Source organism: Oncorhynchus clarkii, chromosome 32 (genome assembly GCF_045791955.1).
Source record: "Oncorhynchus clarkii lewisi isolate Uvic-CL-2024 chromosome 32, UVic_Ocla_1.0, whole genome shotgun sequence".
Taxonomy (NCBI): Eukaryota; Metazoa; Chordata; class Actinopteri; order Salmoniformes; family Salmonidae; genus Oncorhynchus; species Oncorhynchus clarkii.
In genome coordinates this window covers 36,270,163-36,293,250 of record NC_092178.1, presented here as the reverse complement: position 1 = coordinate 36,293,250, position 23,088 = coordinate 36,270,163, and the positions used below count along the sequence as shown (strand labels likewise).

The following is a 23,088-nucleotide window of genomic DNA, read 5'->3' as shown; positions in this document are numbered from 1 at the left end:
ATACTGTGGTTCTATGATCTGTGGTTAAAAAAAAAAGAATAGTCCTAAAAAAAAAAAGCTTTTCTGTGACATCACAAGCTAGGATTAAAAGTCAACTGCAATGAGTTTCTAGCCAGACGGAGAATATTTTCTTACTCCCCGCATCACTGAGGATCTGATAGTGTTTGAAAATCACTGTTTCAATGTTGTAACTTTTGATGACGTCAGTCGCTGTTTTCACATATGACACTAGTATCGTGCAGGAGATCATGAAAATTAGGTTGAAAAGTGGTGGAATTGCCATTCAATTCCTCTGTGTATGTACTCTGTTTTCCCCCATAAGCGCGATGGAGTACTATTATATCTGAATATAAATGGTTACAGTGGTAAGTAATGCTGGCCCATAATGGGCACCTATTTGTTTTGGCATTTGAATATTAGCTGTGATTGTTTCTCAGCCTGTTAGTAGTCAGTAGGTCAGAACTGTATATACAGTACACAGGGTGCATATATACACATATATACCTCCAATATAACATACCAGTATCAGAGTGTGCATTTCAGTGCCCTTAGTCTTCTATCTCCACCCAAAACTACATATCCCATGATGCCAAACTGTGTTATGTATTAGGGTTCCCAGTCGTCGTCATGGTGTTGGGAGGCAATGATGACTACCACGGTGAGGATGGTACACAGAACGATGGAGGCAATGCCCACTGCCAGGCTGATGAAGGAGAAGTTACGCGCCTCGCGGGACGCTATCTCTGCCATCACCATGTCCCCCCTGGCCACCGCCGTACGCACCTGAGGGAGGGAGAGAGAGAGAGAGTCTTTTCCCCCCCTCACAAATATGTTTTTTGGAATGCTTTGCCCATATTTATAGAATGTATTTCATGCTATTAAAGCAACTTCTGAATTTAGTTGAGAGAGAGAATAAGAGAGAGAGAGAGAGAGAGAGAGAGAGAGGTGTTGACAACAGCACATGCACACACAAAAAAGCCACAAAACACAATTTATCAGGCCTTAAATTAATCAAACATACTAATGGTTAAAGCTCTAAAGCTTGCAGGCCTATCTACGCCTTGTTGTCAGCTTAGCTCAACAAAAAACACATCGGAAGCAAGCCCAAAGTGAAAATCTATTTTAACCTGTGTAAACAATGCTGCAATTACATAATGTAGGCTGTTGCAGAGTGTTGTGCATAATGATCAGGCCAACTAACAAAGCCAGCATGTAAACAACAAACATAATACTTTAATACACATAGAGATACAACAAAATACTCAAAGAATCATTCCACTAAAACTGACTGGCTAGCTAACAAACATACTGTGCAGACATATCTACAAATGTTTAAGTTTCATACAACATCTGACCATATTCGATCAGTTTCTAGAAGGAAAGTTTGCCCTGACCCTGATGGTCGTCTTGGTATCCCGTTCCTGGGATGCCAATGTCCATTCTAGTGTTCTCTATGATTATGTGCTAGCCTAATACCAACCTGTACTGCCTTGATGATGGCTATGATTCCTGTTGGCCAGAAGCAGCAAACGGTGGTGAGCACAGCGATTGGCAGGTAGTCGTGAGGCGGGCGCCGTGGCTCCATCAGGGCGATGCCATGGGGCATCTGCATGCCCATCTGGCCCTGGGGCATCCCCTGGTAGGGCTGCCCCTGAGGAGAGAGAGAGGGAGAGAAGGGGGGGGGGGGGAGAGAGATAAAGAAAGGGGGGGCAAGAGTGAACGGGGGGGGGGGGGGGGGGGGGGACACACACACACAAAGGTATCGTATGACAGTGGCTCCCGGAAGTATTTGTCACCTGGGCTGTATGTACTGTATCAAGCTTCTCAGATTAGGAGTGTTTATCTTGGATCAGGTACCCCCCCTGTCCATGTAATCATATTCATTGTGATCTAGTAGGCAAAACGGATCCAAAACCAGCACTCCTACTGTGAGATGCTTGATCTCTTTATGGCCACTGACCTTGGAAAAGCCTTTTAAATTTCCCTGTACCCCTCAAGAGGAGCAAACCAATGATTTCTTCCTACAGCCTTAATCTAAGAACCAGTGGACATTGGGTGACTCATTCTCCATTCCATTAAGAAAGGAAATGTCTGCACTACATAATCTATCATGGTGAGGAAGTAAAGGACTGGGGAGCAGTATTATACCTTGTGCGGGCCTTTCCGTTCTTGTATATTGTTGCCCACCCAGCACCGGTTTTCTACAGATTTGGATGAGCATATCACCCTTGTACGCTTTGTTGTCTTTTCGACAAACACAAAATGCTTTGCAATGCAATGACGTATTACATATCATGCATCAATTAAACAGTTCTTGTGTTCGAACGATGACTGCTATTGTCGTTGAAGTCATTGACTCACCGACGCCACGGGGTAGACAGGAACGTAGGCTGTGCAGGGCTGCAGCTGGAGAGGGTATCCTGGTTGAAAGTAACCCACAGGGGCATGTGGGACACCCCCTCCCGGGCCCTGGGTCTGGACTGTGTAGCCCTGTGGGGCCCCTGGGTGTCCGTAGGAGCCATTGTGGAACTGGGTCTCCTGGTAGCCATCGGAGCCAGGGGGCGGGGGTGGAGGGGGGTAGTTGGGCTGGGGGCCACAGCCAGTCTGAGGGGCCATGCTGGGGTGCTGCATGTTGGAGTGTTGCATGTTGGAGTGTTGCATGTTGGAGTGTTGCATGTTGGAGTGTTCTTGGCCCATGTTAAGTTCCTGGGAGGGGAGGTATGGAGGGGGCTGAATTTGCTGCATGGGTTGGGACATGGCCTGGCGATTGGTGTCCTCCAGACCTGAGAGAGGAAGAGATAGAAATGAATTAGCGAGAAAAAATGAGAGAGAGAGAGTGAGAGAGCGAGAGAGAGAGAGAGAGAGAGAAGAGTAGGCAGAAACGCTATCTAACTTGCAATCACTCACATTTTGGTCTCCGCTTCCGCAATACGAGCACTAGGGTGCAAAGGGTTGGAAACTTTCCGGTAAATTTACGGAATACGCAAGTCAAGCCCTGGAATTTGGGGAATTTGGCATAAATTCATCAAACAACTTAGCTTATAACAGTGTACCTTTTTTTGTGGGATACATATAAAGGCAATTCTAGGTCTTGTGGCATATTTTGGTTAAACTATCCCCAATTAAATGGAATTGCAACATTGCATGCACAGTGCATTCTTCCATCACATGTACAGCTGATCCCTCAAGATCTTGCACACTAATGAGATGCTATTAAACCCACACTACTACACTCTCTAAGCCAAGGACTACATGCGTTCTGGTAAGTTTTGATTATAATACTGGGTGGGGTGAATATATTTTATTTGACATACGTGATTTTTAGTTAACTAGTAAATAGTAGCCTACAGCAAAGTGTGTTTAACCTTTTTGGGATAGGGGGCAGCATTTTCACTTTTGGATGAATAGCGTGCCCAGAGTGAACTGCCTCCTACTCTGTCCCAGATGCTAATATATGCATATTATTATTAGTATTGGATAGAAAACACTCTGACGTTTCTAAAACTGTTTGAATGATGTCTGTGAGTATAACAGAACTCATATGGCAGGCGAAAACCTGAAAAAAATCCAACCAGGAAGTGGGAAATCTGAGGTTTGTAGTTTTTCAAAGCTTGGTCTACCGAATAAACAGTGTCTATGGAGTCAAGTTGCACTTCCTACGGCTTCCACTAGATGTCAACCGTCTTTAGAATCTTGAATGAGGATTCTACTATAAAGGAGGGGCTCATGAGACCTGTTTGTCAGTGGTCTGGCAGAGTGTCTCAGGCTCGTGACTCGCGCTCATGACAGAGTTAGCTCTCGTTCCAGTGATTTTCTTCAGACATAGGAATTCTCCGGTTGGAACATTATTGATGTTTTATGTTAAAAACATCATAAAGATTGATTCCATACATCGTTTGACTTGTTTCTACGACCTATAACGGAACTTTTCAAGTTTTTGTCTGGACGAAGTGCTCGCGCCTCATGAAGATGGATTACTGGGCTGAACACGCTAACAACAAGTTGCTATTTGGACATAAATTATGGACTTTATGGAACTTGATGGAACAAATCAGTCATTTATTGTCGAACTGGGATTCCTGGGAGTGCCTTCTGATGAAGATCATAAAAGATAAGTGAATATTTATAGTGTTATTTCTAACTTCTGTTGACTCCAAAATAGCGGATATTTCTCTGGCTGGATTGGGCTCTGAGCGCCGTTCTCAGATTATGCTTTTTCCGTAAAGTTTTTTGAAATCTGACACAGCGGTTGCATTAAGGAGAAGTCTATCTTTAATTCTGTGAATAACAGTTGTATCTTTATCAATGTTTATTATGAGTATTTCTGCACAATCACCAGATGTTTTGGACTCAAAACAATGTTTTGGATATAAATATGCACATTATCGAACAAAACATACATGTATTGTGTAACATGTGTGTCATCTGATGAAGATCATCAAAGGTTAGCGATTCATTTTATCTATATTTCTGCTTTTTGTGACTCCTATCTTTGGCTGGAAAAATGGCTGTGTGTTTTTTTGACTTGGCTATGACCTAACATAATCATGTGTTGTGCTTTCGCTGTAAAGCATTTTTGAAATCGGACACGATGGGTAGATTAACAAGATGTTTATCTTTCATTTGCTGTATTGGACTTGTTAATGTGTGAAGGTTACAAGGGACAACAGACACTTGGGACAACAGACACACCGGTCTCTACATTGCAGATAAGCTGAAGGCAGTCATCAATGACCTTGGACCCCAGAGGGTATTTGCACTGGTGATAGACAATCCTGCGAAACATGAAGGCTGATTGGTCTAAAGTGGAGTAGTCCTACCCTCACATCACACCCATGGGCTGTGCTGCTCATGCATTGAATCTGCTCCTCAATGACATCATGGCTCTGAGAACAATGGAAACACTCTACAAGAGAGCCAAGGAAATGGTTAGGTATGTGAAGGGTCATCAAGTTATAGCAGAAATCTACCTCATCAAGCAAAGTGAGAAGAATAAGAGCACCACATTGAAACAGCCCAGCAACACCTGTTGGGGTGGTGTTGTCATCATGTTTGACAGTCTCCTGGAGGGGAAGGAGTCTCTCCAAGAAATGGCCATATCACAGTTTGCCGATATGGACAGCCCCATCAAGAGGATCCTCCTGGATGATGTATTTTGGGAGAGAGTGGTAGGTAGCCTGAAACTCCTGAAACCTATAGCAGCAGCCATTGTACGAATTGAGGGAGACAATGCCATCCTGTCTAATGTTCAGACTCTGCTTGCAGATGTAAGAGAATAAATAAATAAAAAAGCATGAAGACTTCTGCCTGAAGCCCATACACGCCGCAGCGTACATGTTGGACACCAAGTATGCTGGCAAGAGCATCCTGTCTGGCACATAGATCGAAAAGGCCTATGGTGTCATCACTACCGTGTCTCGCAACCTTGGCCTGGATGAGGGCAAGGTTCTTGGCAGTCTGGCGAAGTACACGTCCAAGCAAGGGCTTTGGGATGGAGATGCAATATGGCAGTGGTGCCAACTTATCTCATCAGCCACCTGAGGCTCTTTCCCCTGTTGCCTCCATCATCCTCCAAATCCCACCAATATCAGCCACCTCAGAGTGCAACAGGTCCTTGTTTGGGAACACACACACCAAAGCACGCAACAGGCTGACCAATACAAGGGTTGAAAAATTGGTGGCCATTCGGGCAAATTTGAGGCTTTTTGAGCCTGACAACGAGCCATCCTCAACAAGGTTGGAAAATGACAGTGAAGATGAGGCCTCAGAATCTGATGTTCAAGAGGTCCAGGGACGAGACATGGAAGCCTGAGAGGAAGACAACCAAAGCTTTCGTTTTTAGACTACCGTTTTACAGATGTATGTTGTAAATGTTTTTGGGAAATGCAATGGATCATTGGGGATCATTCAATATTGCCTTTATTTTGTTGTTCAGTGAAATCATCCCATGTGAAGAGTCAGCTAATTTAATTAAAGTTCAATTCGTAACTAAATTGTTTTTTTCTTTCTATTGGAAGGATTTAATCATTTGCAATTATGTCTACTTATGATAAGGTAAAAGGTTTATGTTTCTGTCTCTATATGATATGGTAAATATATCCAATGCAAATGTTTTTAAATGGTATGAATATTCATTTGCATATATTTCCGTTAATTCCCATTTATTCCCACGGAATGTTTCCACCTCTGAATATTCCCCAAAATGTGCAACACTAACGAGCACTATAGTTTTTTTCCCTACCGGTATGTTAACCACACAGACATGTATAGCGTGGGAAAATGTTGAATACATTTCACGCAGAGAGAAACAAAAATACCCACGTTCACACAGTAGCCAGGTTCACTTTGTACAATACAGGAATTCACAGCATGCTGACTAGCCTATTCAGCAGTTGATGAGGCAGACAGACAGAGAGAGAGAGAGAGAGAGAGAGAGAGAGAGAGAGAGAGAGAGAGAGAGAGAGATAGAGAGGTGGGGAGAGAGTGAGTGATGAGAGATGAGTTGTGCTTGGGGATACACACAGGCATTACATAACCCACACACACTGTCACCACTGCAAGAGTAAGACCACTCAGACACAGAAGAAGAGGGATGGGATGCTGACACAGAAGGAGGGACACCTGTTAAAGGGCACATGGCACTCAACAGGGGCTGAATGCAAAACAGAGAAATCTGATGAATAGGCTGAGATGGGAGACAGTAAAACGGGTGAAAGATAAAGGACAACAGTCAAGAAAAAAATGGGAATAGTGGATGAATGGGGGACATGTGATACATGGCTAGTTCACAATCAGATCCAAATTAATAATAAGCACTAATGTATACTTTCATTGGCTGTTTAAATTAATGGCCCATTCACAGCTAAGCCATACTGTATACCAAATAGACCATCAAGTACAGTATAGGCCTACATGAAACCCAGTAGTCTAATGGTGAACTAAAACCAAAGAACATATATAGTTTGATCATTCCAAATGTCTTATGTTGTATACTGAGCAAAAATATAAATGCAACATGTAAAGTGAGCTGAAATAAAAGATCCCAGAAAAGTTCCGTACGCACAAAAAGCTTATTTCTCTCAAATTTTGTGCACAAATTTGTTTACATCCCTGTTAGTGAAAATGTATCCTTTGCCAAGATAATCATTTTAAAAAGTTGATTAAACAGCATGATCATTACACAGGTGCACCTTCCATAAAAGGCCACTCTACAATGTGCAGTTTTGTCACACAACACAATCTCACAGTCACAAGTTGAGATAGCATGCAATTGGAATGCTGACTACAGGAATGTCCACCAGAGCTGTTGCCAGAGAATTTAATGTTCATTTCTCTACCATAAGCCTACTCCAAAGTCGTTAGCTCAGGACCTCCACACCCGGCTTATTCACCTGCGGCATCATCTGAGACCAGCCACCCGGACAGCTGATGAAACTGTGGGTTTGCAAAAACTGTGGGTTTGCAAAAACTGTGGGTTTGCAAAAAACGTGGGTTTGTACAACCGAAGGATTTCTGCACAAACTGTCAGAAACCGTCTCTGGGAAGCTCATTTGAGTGCTCGTCATCCTCACCAGGGTCTTGACCTGACTGCAGTTTGACGTTGTCCGACTTCAGTGGGCAAATGCTCACCTTCGATGCCCACTGGAGAAGTGTGCTCTTTACGGATGAATCCCGGTTTCAACTGACTGCTGAGGTCAATATTGTGAACAGAGTGCCCCTTGGTGGCGGTGGGGTTACAATATGGCAGGTATAATATACGGACAACGAAACACAATTGCATTTTGAATGCACAGGGATACCATGACGAGATCCTGAGGCCCATTGTCGTGTCATTCATCCGCCGCCATCCCCTCATGTTTCAGCGTTATAATGCACGGCCCCATGTCGCAAGGATCTGTGAATAATTCCTGGAAGCTGAAAATGTCCCAGTTCTTCCATGGCCTGCATGCATGTCAGCCATGAGCATGTTTGGGATGTTCTGGATTGACGTGTACGACAGCGTGTCCCAGTTCCTGTCAATATCCAGCAACTTCGCACAGCCATTGAAGAGGAGTGGGACAACATTCCACAGGCCACAATCAACAGCCTGATCAACTCTTTGAGAAGGAGATGTGTTATGCTGCATGAGGCAAATGGTGGTCACAACAGATACTGACTGTTGTTATCTGATCCATGCCCCTACTTTAAAAGAAAAAGCTATCTGTGACCAACAGATGCACATCTGTATTCCCAGTCATGTGCAATCCATATATAAGCATGATGAATTTATTTCAATTGACTGATTTCCTTATATGAACTGTAACTCGGAAAAATCTTTGAAATTGTAATTTATATTTTTGTTCAGTGTAGATCTATAGGCAAATCATGATAGGTCTCCTTTGGGTTTGTTTATAATTAAGGGCAATCGGCCTGTCTCTATCTGTTGCCATATCTCCAGTGAAAAATACCTTTAATCTGGCATGTTTAATCATCCGTATTGGATTACATTATTCTGTCTATTCTGATACATAAAACTAAACCTCAGAGGTGTGTTTGTGTGTCTGGCGCGTGATGAGGCTATATAACCTATGCACTTCATTCATTTGAGATGATGTGAGAATGCCATGAACATGCACTGTAGGCCTCTCTATAGTGGGAGGCATCTCACTCAGTGACATGGCGCCTACCTTGGTAACCTCATAGGTTACAGCGAATCCAGGGAAGTTAAAAGGGACAAATGAAGCAAATTATTGTCGTGCATTTTTTTATGTGAACATCACGCACGCGCACACACACCCTGATACACTGTACACACGCACATCTGTCCGCACGCAGGGGAACAACCACACGCACGCACGCGCGCAAAACGTTACTTCATTGTCGTCATTTAAATAAATGTGCATGCATAGGTGATGAAATAGAGAGAGCAGCCTATTTGGGGGGGGGGGGGGGGGGGGGGTGGACAGTGTACTACAGATGCAGTGCATGCAGATAAGTAGGATGAGTTTGTCGGAGATGTTGACATGGGGAGCTGAAAATGTAGAAGATGGAAACAGAGATATCGTGCGTCACCATGTAGCCAATTGTTACAGTAATCCACCTCTAAAATCACCAAAACAGCACCCTATAGCCAAACAATTATCCGAAAAATACACATTTATCCCAATGCAACGGAGAGAATAGACAGCGGAGGAGTGGAAGAATTGGCTCAATTATCAATTACAGTGGTGACATTAAAGACGCAACAGAACCAGAGAATAAAAGCTTACCGTGTTTTTCCGACATTTCGTGCAGTCAGAATAAAACTCCGCTCTAAACAATTTAATGTAAATATTCTTATTTCTGCAATACGACTTCTGGTAAATCCTCTTAAGGAAATATGAAATTATTGAGACTTCAATTTCCAGCTAATATTTTTTTTTTTATCTCCACATCCGTGGCCTATAATAAAGGTATTGCTGGATAACTTTATTATATGTTAACGGCCAATTGGATTATCCGATTATAATGACCAATTGGGAAAGCAATGTCCAGTTTATTCACACTCTCTGTAGCTGGTACGTCCACCGTAATAGCGGAAAGTGGGTTTCTCCAATGCATCTCTAGTTACATTGAATTAATCAGACACACAGCTATCGTTGTCTTAAAGAGACAGTCGAGACTGGGAAATACATATGCCACTGAGATGGAAAACCCGAAACAAACCTACTTTGGGGGCGACCCGATATTGGATTTGAATACTTCGTATACTATGCTAAAAACCTTTCACTCTTTATCCTCGTGGATGCTGGAGAATCATCTTGCTGTCATGACATGCAACGCTTTTGCTGGACATGGGCATGACTCTAGAACTGATGCTAATTTTGATCAGGGTTAGATGATTATGTTTTACTGTATTTTATCAAATAGGATATGCACCGATTGTTGTTCCTACAGTACACAGCAAGAGCAGTAGTTCACAGTGTCATCATTTAAACCAATGGTAGACTCATGCATACAGACACTGAGACATCACAGAAGACCTTGGGGGGATAAAATAAACAGTCAATTGGTACAGTCTACAGTTGATTTTATTACTGTGCAATACATCACAAACCATTTAATTCATATCATTGCTACTTTGGTCTGATTTGTTTAAAGCGCATTCCCTTTCCATGTCCAGGAATCTCATCAGGACTCATGTAAACAATAGTATGTCCATACATACTCACTCACTGCCTCACACACACACACCCTCACTTTCATCACAAGCGCACCGACTGATCCCTTCCTTACACACTCACCCTCTCTTTCACCATAAGCACACACACTGACTGAGCTTGGGACTTGGCTAAGACACCCCACTCTCTCACCTATACAGTAACAAACACCGACTCTCCCTCTCTAACTCTCCACTCCCTTCTTTCTTCCCTCGCTCCACTGGCACACTTTCACCTCCAGTACTATACAAACACTATCTACACCCTCGCTCTCCCTCCTTCTCTCCCCTCCCCATCTCAGTGTGTGTAGAGCGAGGCAGTGAACACGATGTCTCTGCGGATGGCCAGGGAGGCCTTCTCCATCTTGCTGCCCAGGACCGAGTCTCCCACAATGCGGGCTGCCTGGCGCACCTCCTTCAGCACCTCGTCTAGTCTCTGGACGCAGCGCACCACCGTGCCCTCCTGGACGTCTGTTAACTGGGCAATCTCTGCAAATGGCTGGGACAGGAAATAGGAGAGGGAACAGCCGTTTGTATAGACAGAGTGAGTTCAGTACAGGACTGTTGCCTTCTTGATGTCCCCTGTAAAAGAGACTGTGTCTCAATGAGACGTTCCTGATGAAATAAAAGGTTAAATAAAATAAAGTACAGGCTGGGACAGGAAGTAGGGATATCAGTTCGTTTCAACTTTAGATACAGTATAACATGTGTCCCCATACTTTTTTGGCCCGCGACCCCATTTTGAAAAAAATAAAAAATAAATCCCAGACCCCACCATGTTAAAAGAAGTGATGTAACCAACAGTCAATGTTCACTTTTTCAAATGGGGCTATGACAGCCTATTACAAATCAGTCTGACAGTACTTTTGACAGTATTTCTATCTGAAGGAAGTATGGTTTAAAGTGACTGAACTGCATCAGAAACTTACTGGGAAATTCAGAAGGTCATCAGGCAATAATTTTGCATGATCTTCTAGGTAGAAAATAACATAAGCATTGATTATGTTATTTCCCCCCCCAGTCTGATTGCGTGCCTGGTCTTGTCCACTCTGTTCTAACGAGGCTAGTGGGCAGAGTAGAGGTAAACAGAAGACACATTCCTGAGAGTCTTATCTTTCAGTGATAGTGTTGTGATATTTTGTTGCTTAAACCGTTCAAAAGATAGTCACATTTGCAGGAAGAAAACAGAAACCGCTCTGTTTATTACAACCTCGTCTAGTGGCTACCGGAGGTTACTGACATTAATCCCGGGTTCTATGAACCAAGCGTGATTTTTAAAATGTTTTATTTCAGAGTTCTCTCTCACGACCCCACACGTGGTCACCACCCCTAGTTTGGGAAAAGCTGCAGAATAGTTTAGTACAGTGCTTTCATAACTTTGAGGGGACAGTTTCCACAAACCAGACTAAGCCTAGTTCTGGAGTACAAAGCACTTGAACTTGAAGATAAAAAAAAAATAAGTGTTTATTCTGTGTGCGGGAAAGTGTTCACGAGTGTCTTGACTGAAACGAGGTCAATCAAGAAGTGCAGCATTTTAGAGATAGTGTACGCCGCTCACCATGCCTCTGGCCCAGCAGTAGGCCACCTCGGTCAGGCCAAACTTGAACTGGCCCACATATTCTTCCGCTGTCTGGGTTATCCCACAGTCCCTCTGCAGCTCCCCAATACGCTGGGCCACCGCCAGCACTCTCTCAATACCCTGTGGGAGAGAGGAAAGGAGAGCGGGAGGGAGGGAGAGCGGGAGGGAGGGAGGGAGAGATGGGACAAAAGAAGAAAGTAATGGACAGGGGACATAGAGTGGGGTAATGTAAAGAGAAGGGCAAAGAGAAGGGCAAAGAGAAGTGAGAGAGAGAGGGGAGAGAGAGAGAGAGAGAGAGAGAGAGAGAGAGAGAGAGAGAGAGAGAGAGAGAGAGAGAGGGGAGAGAGAGAGAGAGAGAGAGAGAGAGAGAGAGAGAGCGAGAGAGAGAGAGAGAGAGAGAAATGATGTAGTAGTAATGAAAGGGTGGCAGAAGAATGTGGGGTAATACAAGGAAAGAGAAGAGTTGAGATTGAGAAAGAAAGCAGGGACAGACACAAAATGCAGACACACAGATTAGTCATACAGGGAGCACTTAAACACAACACTTCCCAATCACATCTACCCTACTTTGCCCACTCCAACCTCAGCCTCCTCTCTGTTAAAGGGATGTTACGGTACTTGTGTATACTTTTTAGCCAGTCGTTTGTAAAAGTAGCGATCACGAGCCAAAAGTGGTCCCCGAAACATGGCACTGTCACATATGTGCAGATAAGTGCACGTCATTGCTCTCTTCTCTCTCTGCTGTTTGACCGTCTCGCTAGCTGTCACTCATATAGTGAGGGGCTGAAGCTCATTGGTTGAACTCGAATTGCTTGGGGGCTGGCCCACGTGGGGGAAAATGTAGGGAAATTGGGGCAGCACAGCTTCTAGAAAATCTAGGAATTTCGTGGCTAATTGAGGTAAGACAGTCATTATACACATAGATTATGCATGTATGAACTACACACTGACACATCCAGCTCAAAGCGGGAGGTTTAAAAAAAAACAACTTAGTAGTCGCCAAAGTTCCGGAGTGTTATGCTGCAGGTCATCAGCAACCCCACTCGGAGCCCTGTCACCAGTGTTGGGTGAATGTGTTCCCTGTCAGTGTTCACTGTTCAGTGCTGCTTGCCCCTGGATGGCACCCCTATAAACCACTCCAGACAAGGCTCTCGCCTTGGTCATCACTAATTCAGCCCTCTTTAGAGCACTTCCATGTAGCTGGGCTGCTTGACAACACACACTGACATGGCTGTGTGTGTGTGTGTCAGGTGTGGTGCTCTTGCTGCGGGGTAAGGCAGCCGTGAAGTCTAGCCTGAGCTCATGCCACTGTCTGTGTGTGTGTGTGTGTGTGTGTGTGTGTGTGTGTGTGTGTGAGAGAGAGAGAGAGAGAGAGGACCAGTGGGGCGGCCAGGCTTGTACTACTACAGCCCAGAAGACAACATATCCATCCATGTACATTAAAGATGACACATTGAAATGTATAGTTAGAAGAACAAATGTATGTATTGTATGTATGTCACAAATCCTGTTTACATCTAATGACCCGTTGAGGTTGTTGCACAACCTTCACAACTATAACACATAGGGGACAGACAAACACACAAAAGTGTAACCTCAACTCTTCCCAAGTAGACATCAACAAAGCACATTCTACCACCGCAGCACACACAGGGAGAATCTCAATTGCATTTCCTTGATTCCTTGCATCCTCTCTCCTCGCCTCCTTCTTAAAACCCATTGGATGACAAGGTCAGAGGGGAGGGACCTCTGACCTTGTCATCCAATGGGTTTTGAGAAAGAGGCAAGAAGAGAGGACCCAAAGAATCAAGGAAATGCAATTGAGATTCTCACACACTCTCATCCCCCCACCCCTCTCCCCCAACCCTCCCACCTGCCCCGAGTCCCCATACCTCCTTCAGTGTGTTGGTTATGTGAGGCTCCACCTGGGTCTTCTGTTGAAAGACCAGACAGGACAGTAGGGCGGCGCTCTCCTCAGGGGCCAGGGGGCTCAGGGCGTTCTCAAACAGTAGCTCTGTGAGAAGCAGCTCATGGCTACTGATCTGGCTGGCCACCCTGCCCTTCAGCTGCACCGCACCACTACTGTCCACGTACTGCAGGGATTGGAGCACCTGGGGATGGGGGATAATGCCTTTTTTTACACTGGTGTTACACATGATGGTTCGTTCGCATACTAAAGGCTCTATTTAAACATATTTTTGGTGAACGTTGGGAAACGAATCCCATCAGTGAAAATGTTGTTTATATGGCTCCCTGATTTGCATACTGCTACTACTGATTTTTGAGCCCCAGACAACAATTATATGCAGATAAGTTATAAAACATCTCTGAAGACCAGTGGCGGACACTACCGTTTAAAATGAGGATGATAAAAACAATTAGGAGCATGGCCTTATTTCTATTACAGCTTATTGGATGACTGTCACTCATATTCCATTCACCCAACTCAATGTAACATCGATAGGTTTAGGGTATTACATGATACTCAAATTTTCCGAATACCCATCATGAGGTTTCTACAACCTAGCCTATGAATGAAAGTTTACAACGTAGGTGCACATGTGCTGAGGAAAATTAGAGTAATCAAGTTGACAAACAGTGACACATTCAAAACCGCTGATAGGTTTGGATTTCTGAGCTTTAAACATTATTAATCATTAGTTATATTATTAATCATTGGTTACAATAGAGGCATGAGGGGTGCCATACTTAAGCTTAAGTTTGGGAGTTTTTATTGAACAAATTCAAATTTTGGGACGCCGATTATGGCCGATACATTGGACTCCATGAGGAGACTGCGTGGCAGGCTGACCACCTGTTACGCGAGTGCAGCAAGGAGCCAAGGTAAGTTGCTAGCTAGCATTAAACGTATCTTATAAAAAACAAATCAATCTTAACATAATCACTAGTTAACTACACATGGTTGATGATATTACTAGTTTAACTAGCATGTCCTGCATTAATTTATCATTGAATCAAAGCCTACATCAACGAACGGGTGATGATTTAACAAGCGCATTCACGAAAAAAGCACTGTCGTTGCACCAATGTACCTAACCATAAACATCAATGCCTTTCTTAAAATCAGTACACAAGTATATATTTTTTAAACCTGCATATTTAAAAGAAATTCATGTTAACATGCAATATTAACTAGGGAGAATGTGTCACTTCTCTTGCGTTCTGTGCAAGCAGAGTTGGGGTATATGCAGCAGTTTGGGCCGCCTGGCTCGTTGAGAACTGTGTGAAGACCATTTCTTCCTAACAAAGACCGTAATTAATTTGCCAGAATTGTACATAATTATGATATAACATTGAAGGTTGTGCAATATAACAGCAATATTTAAACTTATATGGTTCCGTATTTCACTGAAAGAATAAACGTTTTTTTTTTCGAAATGATAGTTTCCGGATTTGACCATATTAATGACCTAAAGCTGTGTGTGTATTATATTATAATTAAGTCTATGATTTGATAGAGCAGTCTGACTGAGTCGTGGTAGGTAGCAGCAGGCTCGTAAGCATTCATTGAGACAGCACTTTCCTGCGTTTGCCAGCATCTATTTGCAATGCTTGAAGCACAGCGCTGTTTATGACTTCAAGCCTATCTACTCCCGAGATTAGGCTGGCAATACTATAGTGCCTATAAGAACATTGAATAGTCAAAGGTATATGAAATACAAATGGTATAGAGAGAAATAGTCCTATAATTCCTATAATAACTACAACCTAAAACTTCTTAACTGGGAATATTGAAGACTCATGTTAAAAGGAACCACCAGCTTTCATATGTTCTCATGTTCTGAGCAAGGAACTTAAACGTTATCTTTTTTACATGGCACATATTGCACTTATACTTTCTCCTCCAACACTGTGTTTTTGCATTATTTAAACCAAATTGAACATGTTTAATTATTTATTTGAGACTAAATAGATTTTTATTTATGTCTTATATTAAGTTAAAATAAAAGTGTTCATCCAGTAATGTTGTAATTGTCATTATTACAAATATATATACATATATATATATTTTTTTAAATTGACAGATTAATCAGTATCGGCTTTTTTTGGTCCTCCAATAAATCGGTATCGGCGTTGAAAAATCACAATCGGTCGACCTCTAGTATTTTTACTTATGAAATTCACTGAGGAGGATGGTCCTCCCCTTCCTCCTCTGAGGAGCCTCCACTGCTGAAGATAGTAATTCCTCACTACATGAACAATAGATAGTGAGGAAAGAGCCTCTTTTTGGTTCACACACATTTTTGCAGTGCGTAAAAAAAACATTTTAATTTGGTCAGGTAAAAATGTATCTGAACTCAACGTCATGATCTGACATAATGGCAGGCAAATGTGTAGGCTTTACGTTAGTGATTGGTTGAAGGTCCATTTTTAAGCACTAATGAACGAAGAGACATTTTTTTCTTCCTGTCGAGGGGGCCTGCGTTTTATATTCATAAACCATATTGCGAATGGCTCTAAAACTATTCGCGGAACATTAACCATTTTGTTTTACACCTTGTCCAGCTAGCTAGCTAACAACCTGGTAGCTTTACCAGTATATCTGTCCAGCTAGCTAGCTAACAACCTGGTAACTTTACCAGTATATCTGTCCAGCTAGCTAGCTAACAACCTGGTAACTTTACCAGTATATCTGTCCAGCTAGCTAGCTAACAACCTGGTAACTTTACCAGTATATCTGTCCAGCTAGCTAGCTAACAACCTGGTAACTTTACCAGTATATCTGTCCAGCTAGCTAGCTAACTAACAACCTGGTAACTTTACCAGTATATCCAAACATTTGGGGGCACAGAAAGAAAAGGGATATGTTCTTCAGTAGATCAATGATCATAACAATAAATGAATGACAGATCTCTTGCAATGTTGTCATCATAAACTAGACGCTCTTAAAGAAACAGTGTACAATTTAAAGCAATTCATCTCAATAGGAAAATAGTGCTTTTACATAATGTAGAAACCTAATATTCCACAAATGACTCATTTCAATGAAAGGTATTTGCATCAACATTTTAGCTTTTTATAATAAACAAATGTATTTACCGGGTTACATGTTAGTTTCTAGAGCACAACGTGCTTCAGAAGTAGCAAGAATAAATATGCTTTAACCTTAAATCAATTTTGTTATGTGCTCCTAACTTTTTATAGTTGGGCACACCAGTGCTACCAACAATTGTTTTATTTATTTAGAGGCCTGCATGTGTATGAACTAGTTAAATCAAATGTTATTTTACATCAGCAGTTGTAAAAAAATTAAAAAAAAGTGCTTTACAGATACCCGGCCTAAAACCCCAAAGAACAAGCAATGCAGAGGCAAGGAAAAACTCCCTAGAAGGTAGGAACCTTGGAAGAAAGCTACACTATGAAAAGTTGTGAGTTTAATATGACATGTGCAATAAGATAACGGGAGTCAGACATACCTTGATTCTCTGGTGGTACTCTGGCAGTAGAGACAGGGACTGGTCTGAGATGAGGAAGAGCAGTTTGTCCAGCTCCTCCTGAACACTCATTCTCTCCTGCACCCGCAGAAACTGACAGAAGAAAGAGGTCAACATGGCTATTATAGACAATCACTTTATCTATGCACTCTGAACAGTAATAGAAAAGGTATGTAGAATGACTTCCTATATTAGTGCAACCATTTGATCGCATAGATTGTACAGCAATTTCACCTCATTTACAATACATTTACCGTAGAGGCAAGGTTGTACATGGATGTAGGCTATCACTCGCACATATTTTGAATTCTGAAAAGTATTCCTTGACTTTTTCTTAATTTTGTTACGTTACAGGTTTATCCGAAAATGGATCAAATGTATTTATTTCCTCATCAATCTACACACAATACCCCATAATGACAAAGCGAAAACAGGTTTTTCGAAATTTTAGCAAATTTATAAAAAACAAAAATACCTTATTTACATAAGTATTCAGACCCTTTGCTATGAGACTCGGAATTGAGCTCAGGTGCATTCTGTTTCCATTGATCATCCTTGAGATGTTTCTGCAACTTGATTGGAGTCCACCTGGGGTAAATTAAATTGATTGAACATGATTTGGAAAGGCTCACACCTGTCTATAAGGTCGCACAGTTGACAGATGTCAGAGCAAAAACCAAGCCATGAGGTCAAAGGAATTGCATCATGCTGTGGGGATGTTTTTCAGCCGCAGGGACTGAGGGACTGGGAGACTAGTCAGGGTCGAGGGAAAGATGAACGGAGAAAAGTACAGAGAGATCTAATACCTCTGGAGCGACCTGAAAATAGCTGTGCAGCGACGTTCCCCATCCAACCTGACAGAGCTTGAGCGGATCTGCAGAGAAGAATGGGAGAAACTCCCCAAATACAGGTGTGCTAAGCTTGTAGCATCATACCCAAGAAGACTCAAGGTTGTAATCGCTGCCAAAAGTGCTTCAACAAAGTACTGAGTAAAGGGTCTGAATATTTATGTAAATGTGATAAATGTGTGTTGTTTTTTTATACACATTTGCAAAAAATTTGCTTTGTCAAAATGGGGGATTGTGTGTAGATTGATGAGGGAAAAAAGCAATTTAATACATTTTAGAATAAGGCTGTAACGTAACAAAAACAAATGTAAAAGTCAAGGGGTCTAAATACTTTCCGAATGCACTTCAATTATTGGACCCTTTGATAAAGATGAGCAACAAAGACTGTATAAAATAAATATTACAAATACTGAGCTATATTGTATACTACAGATAATCAACTAATTATATTGTATACTGATACAATTGTTTAGAGAAAGATTTTGTTTAACAAGTCATGTATATGTGACAAAGACAGGAGGACACTGCATGCCATTAAAGAGGGAAGATAGCTCACACACACTATCGCTATCTCCTGAAGAAATTAGAGTCCAGCAGAAGTAGCACATAGGCTACTGCCTGACTGAGCGATGGCTCTAATGATATACAGTCCTAATGTATCGCCTCAGTGAGACAGACAGTGGTGATGTGTGACTCTGCACTGCCTACACAGGTAATTATAGAACTCCCTGCTCTGCTGTTCTCATCTCATCCTTATCCTGGAACAAGGCAGTAGACATGCACGAGCCTTGGCTTGTGCGAGCCAGAACGGCTCATAGGAGCAGGAGCCAATCTTCTGGTTCCGTAGCGTGATGCAGCTTAATGTACAGGTACTTTGCTACTCTATCGCGTGGCCTTACCCTGCAATCGATCTCCTTAATGCTGAGTGCCAAGCAGAGACGCAACGGATTGCATTTTTACTGTCTTTGTTATGACTCGGCTGGGGATCGAACTCCCAACCTTCTAATCTCAGGGCTGACACTAACCACAATGCCACTGAGTTGGCCACTGAACAAGGGGGGGAAATATCTAACAAGGCTAGGTTTTACAATGCTTAGTGCAGGCCCAAATAAAGTACAGGCTGATGTAATTACTATGAGAAATCAGTATAGAAAGAGACCAGGGCTTGTACTCAGAAAGAGTCTCAGAGTAGGAGTGTTGGTATAGAATCAGGTCCACCCTGTCCATGTAATCAAATTCATGAAGGGATCCTATATCAACATAATTACACTCTGAGACCCTTTGTTAATACGGGAACTGGGCTATAGATTAAAACAAAGACAGAAGGGAGAGAGAATGAAGTGGAAAAGATGGAGGGTAAAAGAGGCAGACAGAGGAGGACGCAGGTGTGTGAAGACAGTCTGTCAGACCTGTCTCTGTTCATTATATGAGTGCTCAAACATCATTACTGCAATGTCAGGACAGCGTTTGGAAGGGACACACGCGCACGGTTTTCGTAAATCCAGAGTCTGTATAGAGCCATATCTTCTCGGGCTGTACAATAATCAGAAATATTTTACAGGGCCTCCCGAGTGGCGCAGAAGTCTAAGGCACTGCATCGCAGTGCTTGAACATTCACTACAGTTAGATCCCAGGCTTTACGGAGATTTAAACATTTAAAAATATATATATATTTATTAATGATATTATGAATAGAAATGGAGATGTCACATATGTAGTTATCAAAAATATATGGGAATATCTGCTCAATCCAAATTTACTACCAACTGATTGCAGCACTACCACACAAATGGAGGTGGAAGTGGAAAAGGGAGAAGGTAGGGAACTTGTTTGCCTGTCATATACTAAAAACACAAATTGCCTGAAAGGAAATGGCATAAATAGAAAAATATACCAGTTTCATTTGAGGACAAAAATGTTGACAGCTGCGCCATACAGGTTGCAAATTAAATGTGAAGAGATTTTCAATGTACCAATTCCATGGCACATGGTTTATGAACTGGTACAAAAAACTACACTTGATTCAACACTACGAGTTTTTCTATTTAAATTATTATATACAATTCTTGCTACCAACAGAATGCTATATATATGGGACATACAACAATCTCAGCTCTGTAGATTTTGCTGCAAAGAGACAGAATCTACAGATTTTTTGTTTGTTGGTATTGACCCTATGTAGTTTGTTTCTGGTCACAGGTTCAGGAATGGTTAAAAATAAATACATTTGAAAAAAATCACACAAACAGCAGTGTTGGGCATTTTGAAAAGCCATAGTCAGTCAATAAATAATATAATAATACTCGTAGGAAAGGTTTTCATTTTTAGCTCAGAATCTGTGGATACTATTCGATTAGAAAGGTAAAAAAATTATGCAAAACATCCCAATTGAAAACTATATAGCACATGGAAACCAAACGAGGATGGTCTATGGTGATAGGTGGGATGGGCTGAGAGTGGCCTAGGGGTGGGATTAAAGAGCTGAGGTCTATGGTGATAGGTGGGGTGGGCTGAGAGTGGCCTAGGGGTGGGATTAAAGAGCTGAGGTCTATGGTGATAGGTGTGTTGGGCTGAGAGTGGCGGGATTAAAGAGCTTATGTTTAGTAATGTATTATGTAAAATGTATATGTAAATGTATATGGAGCAAAAAAGCTGTAAAAAAACTAAAAGATATTTGTCCTTCAAAGAGGGGGGTGGTGGAGGGGTTAATAATAATGAAAAAATAAATACTATATATATATATAGTATATATAAACAAACAGTCTGACTGTGAACATCTGTATGAAAACCAAATTAAGGGAGACATAGATGTTATTAATTAACTGCTGATGCAATATGGGAAAAAAATGGGTGGAGGAGATTAATCACAAACCCAAACTGAGAACCTTTTGTTTGATTAAGGGTGAATTTGTGTGTGAGAGATATATTATGTATAACCTACCTAAAAGCAAGAGATCACTATGTGCACAGGTAAGATCAGGGATATTGCCTCTGCTTATTGAAACAGGTCAGACCAGGAATATTGTCTCTGCGTATTGAAACAGGTCGGTATTGTGGTGAAATGGAAGAGGAAAGACTATGTTGTTATTGTGACCTCAAAGAAATGGAGAATAAAACTAACTTTATCCTCTTGCTCTTGCTACCACGATAGACACTTGCTCTTATTCCAGAAAGCACAACAGACATACCCTGGCATTATGTGGCTGAGCGATGAGGAGAAAGTGAAATAGTTTTTTGTCCATTGTTTATTTTTGTTTGCGGAATATTTAGATAAAGCCTGGAATAAAAGAAAAAGGGCTACCTATAATTACATTATACAAATATTTAGTTTCTGGTTGAGAGAATACCAAGAGTGTGCAAAGCTGTCATCAAGGCAAACATAAAATATATTTTGATTTGTTAAACACTTTTTTGGTTACTACATGATTCCATGTGTTATTTCGTTGTTTTGATGTCTTCACTATTATTCTACAATGTAGAAAATACTAAAAATAAAGAAAAACCCTGGAATGAGTAGGGGTGTCCAAACTTTTGACTGGTACTGTCTATGTGTGTGTACAGTATATATATATATATATTTTTACTGCTCTAGGTATATAATTATTGTTTGGATAACCTTATTTACTATTATCTATTGATTTTTATCTACATTTTTTCACTCTTTGTTGCGATGTGGACTGCAGAGAACACCGCAAGATTAATTATCACAGTGAATTATGTTTATTTATGTCAATTAATCCCATTAGGGATGGGTTGCCAACTGGTGATTTGACACAAAAATAAAACGTCATTCTCACACACACACACACACCACACACCACACACACACACACACACACACACACACACACACACACACCTGTTCTGAGAAGGTGGGTGAGTGGATGCAGCTGAAGTCTTTCAGGCTGTCCTGCAGCACACGCAGCCTCATGGTGCCCTCAACCACATCCACACTCTTCAGCTGGAAGTCGTTCACTGGGTCAAGGGTCATCACCCCGCCTGGGTTGGCCTCCGCCAATCGCAGGAGTTCCTGGGTTGCCGTGGAGATGGCTTGACCCGGAGGATCAAGCCTGTGTGAAATGGAGCGTGGGAGAAAAAATGGAAGGAAGGAGATAAAGATGAAAATAGACTCAAGAGAGGTGGCTCTTTTTTCTGTGCATTCAATGACATGTAGAGTGCTATTCGAAAGAAGATGGTATATGGATACACTTGAGTGGTCATGATGACATTACATATATAAACACCTAATTTGCCTAGATAAACATGGTTGTGTTGGCTCAGTGGAGCGATAATGTGCAAAAAAGCTGAAACATACTGTATACGCTACATAATAATGCATGAATGCGCGCGCACACACATACAGTGTCACACATACAGTGTCACACACACATACTAACATACACACCTGAAGCGCAGCTGCTGCCTCTTGTTGTAGTTGTCAATGATTCGGTCAGGAATCACCTTCAGGGTCTTGACTGTGATGGCTGAGACGTCCTGTAGCTTCAACTTCTGGACCGTGTGACTGCAGGGACCTATCAGCGGATCATACAGAACGCACACAATCGTTATTGGTTATTCAGTTTAAGCTTATGTGAACTTGTTAGTTAGTGTTTGCATGTTTCTGTGTGTGTTCAAATAGCCGTGCGTGTGTTTAGGCTGCGGTGTGTGTCTTTATTGGTAAATGTGTACAGTACCTGTCAAAAGTTTGGACACACCTACTCATTCAAGGGTTTATATTTATTTTAACTAATTTCTACATTGTAGAATAATAGTCAGGACATCAAAACTATGAAATAACACATAAGGAATCCTCTAGTAAACAAGAAAAGGTTAAACAAATCAAAATATATATATATTCAAAGTAGCCACCCTTTGCCTTGATGACAGCTTTAGACACTTTTGGCATTATCTCAACCAGCTTCATGAGGTAGTCACCTGGAATTAAAAGTACATTTGTGGAATTTCTTTCCTTCTTAATGCGTTTGAGCCAATCAGTTGTGCTGTGACAAGGTAGGGGTGGTATACAGA

The 23,088-nt window shown here is 41.8% G+C and overlaps 2 protein-coding genes across 2 annotated transcripts in view; both read right to left on the bottom strand.

The window, feature by feature from the left end:
* Window positions 1–76: 76 nt before the first annotated feature.
* LOC139391724 (proline-rich transmembrane protein 1-like) lies at window positions 77–9,390 on the bottom strand. Its single transcript, XM_071139223.1, has 4 exons — window positions 9,249–9,390; window positions 2,362–2,783; window positions 1,481–1,651; window positions 77–783 (listed from the first exon to the last, which is right to left on the bottom strand). Exons 1-4 carry the CDS (start codon window positions 9,262–9,264, stop codon window positions 607–609), a joined length of 786 nt encoding a protein of 261 aa, XP_070995324.1. The 5' UTR covers window positions 9,265–9,390; the 3' UTR covers window positions 77–606.
* Window positions 9,391–10,031: 641 nt separating this feature from the next.
* The window catches only part of LOC139391771 (superkiller complex protein 2-like), a 33,685-nt gene continuing 20,628 nt past the window's right edge, over window positions 10,032–23,088 (bottom strand). Inside the window, exons 24-29 of the mRNA XM_071139311.1 lie at window positions 22,466–22,592; window positions 21,920–22,130; window positions 17,195–17,305; window positions 13,649–13,867; window positions 11,736–11,876; window positions 10,032–10,676 (exon numbers count right to left, since the gene is read on the bottom strand). Of these exons, the coding sequence (XP_070995412.1) occupies window positions 10,476–10,676; window positions 11,736–11,876; window positions 13,649–13,867; window positions 17,195–17,305; window positions 21,920–22,130; window positions 22,466–22,592 (1,010 nt within the window). The 3' untranslated portion in view covers window positions 10,032–10,475. The remainder of the gene's footprint in view (window positions 10,677–11,735; window positions 11,877–13,648; window positions 13,868–17,194; window positions 17,306–21,919; window positions 22,131–22,465; window positions 22,593–23,088) is intronic.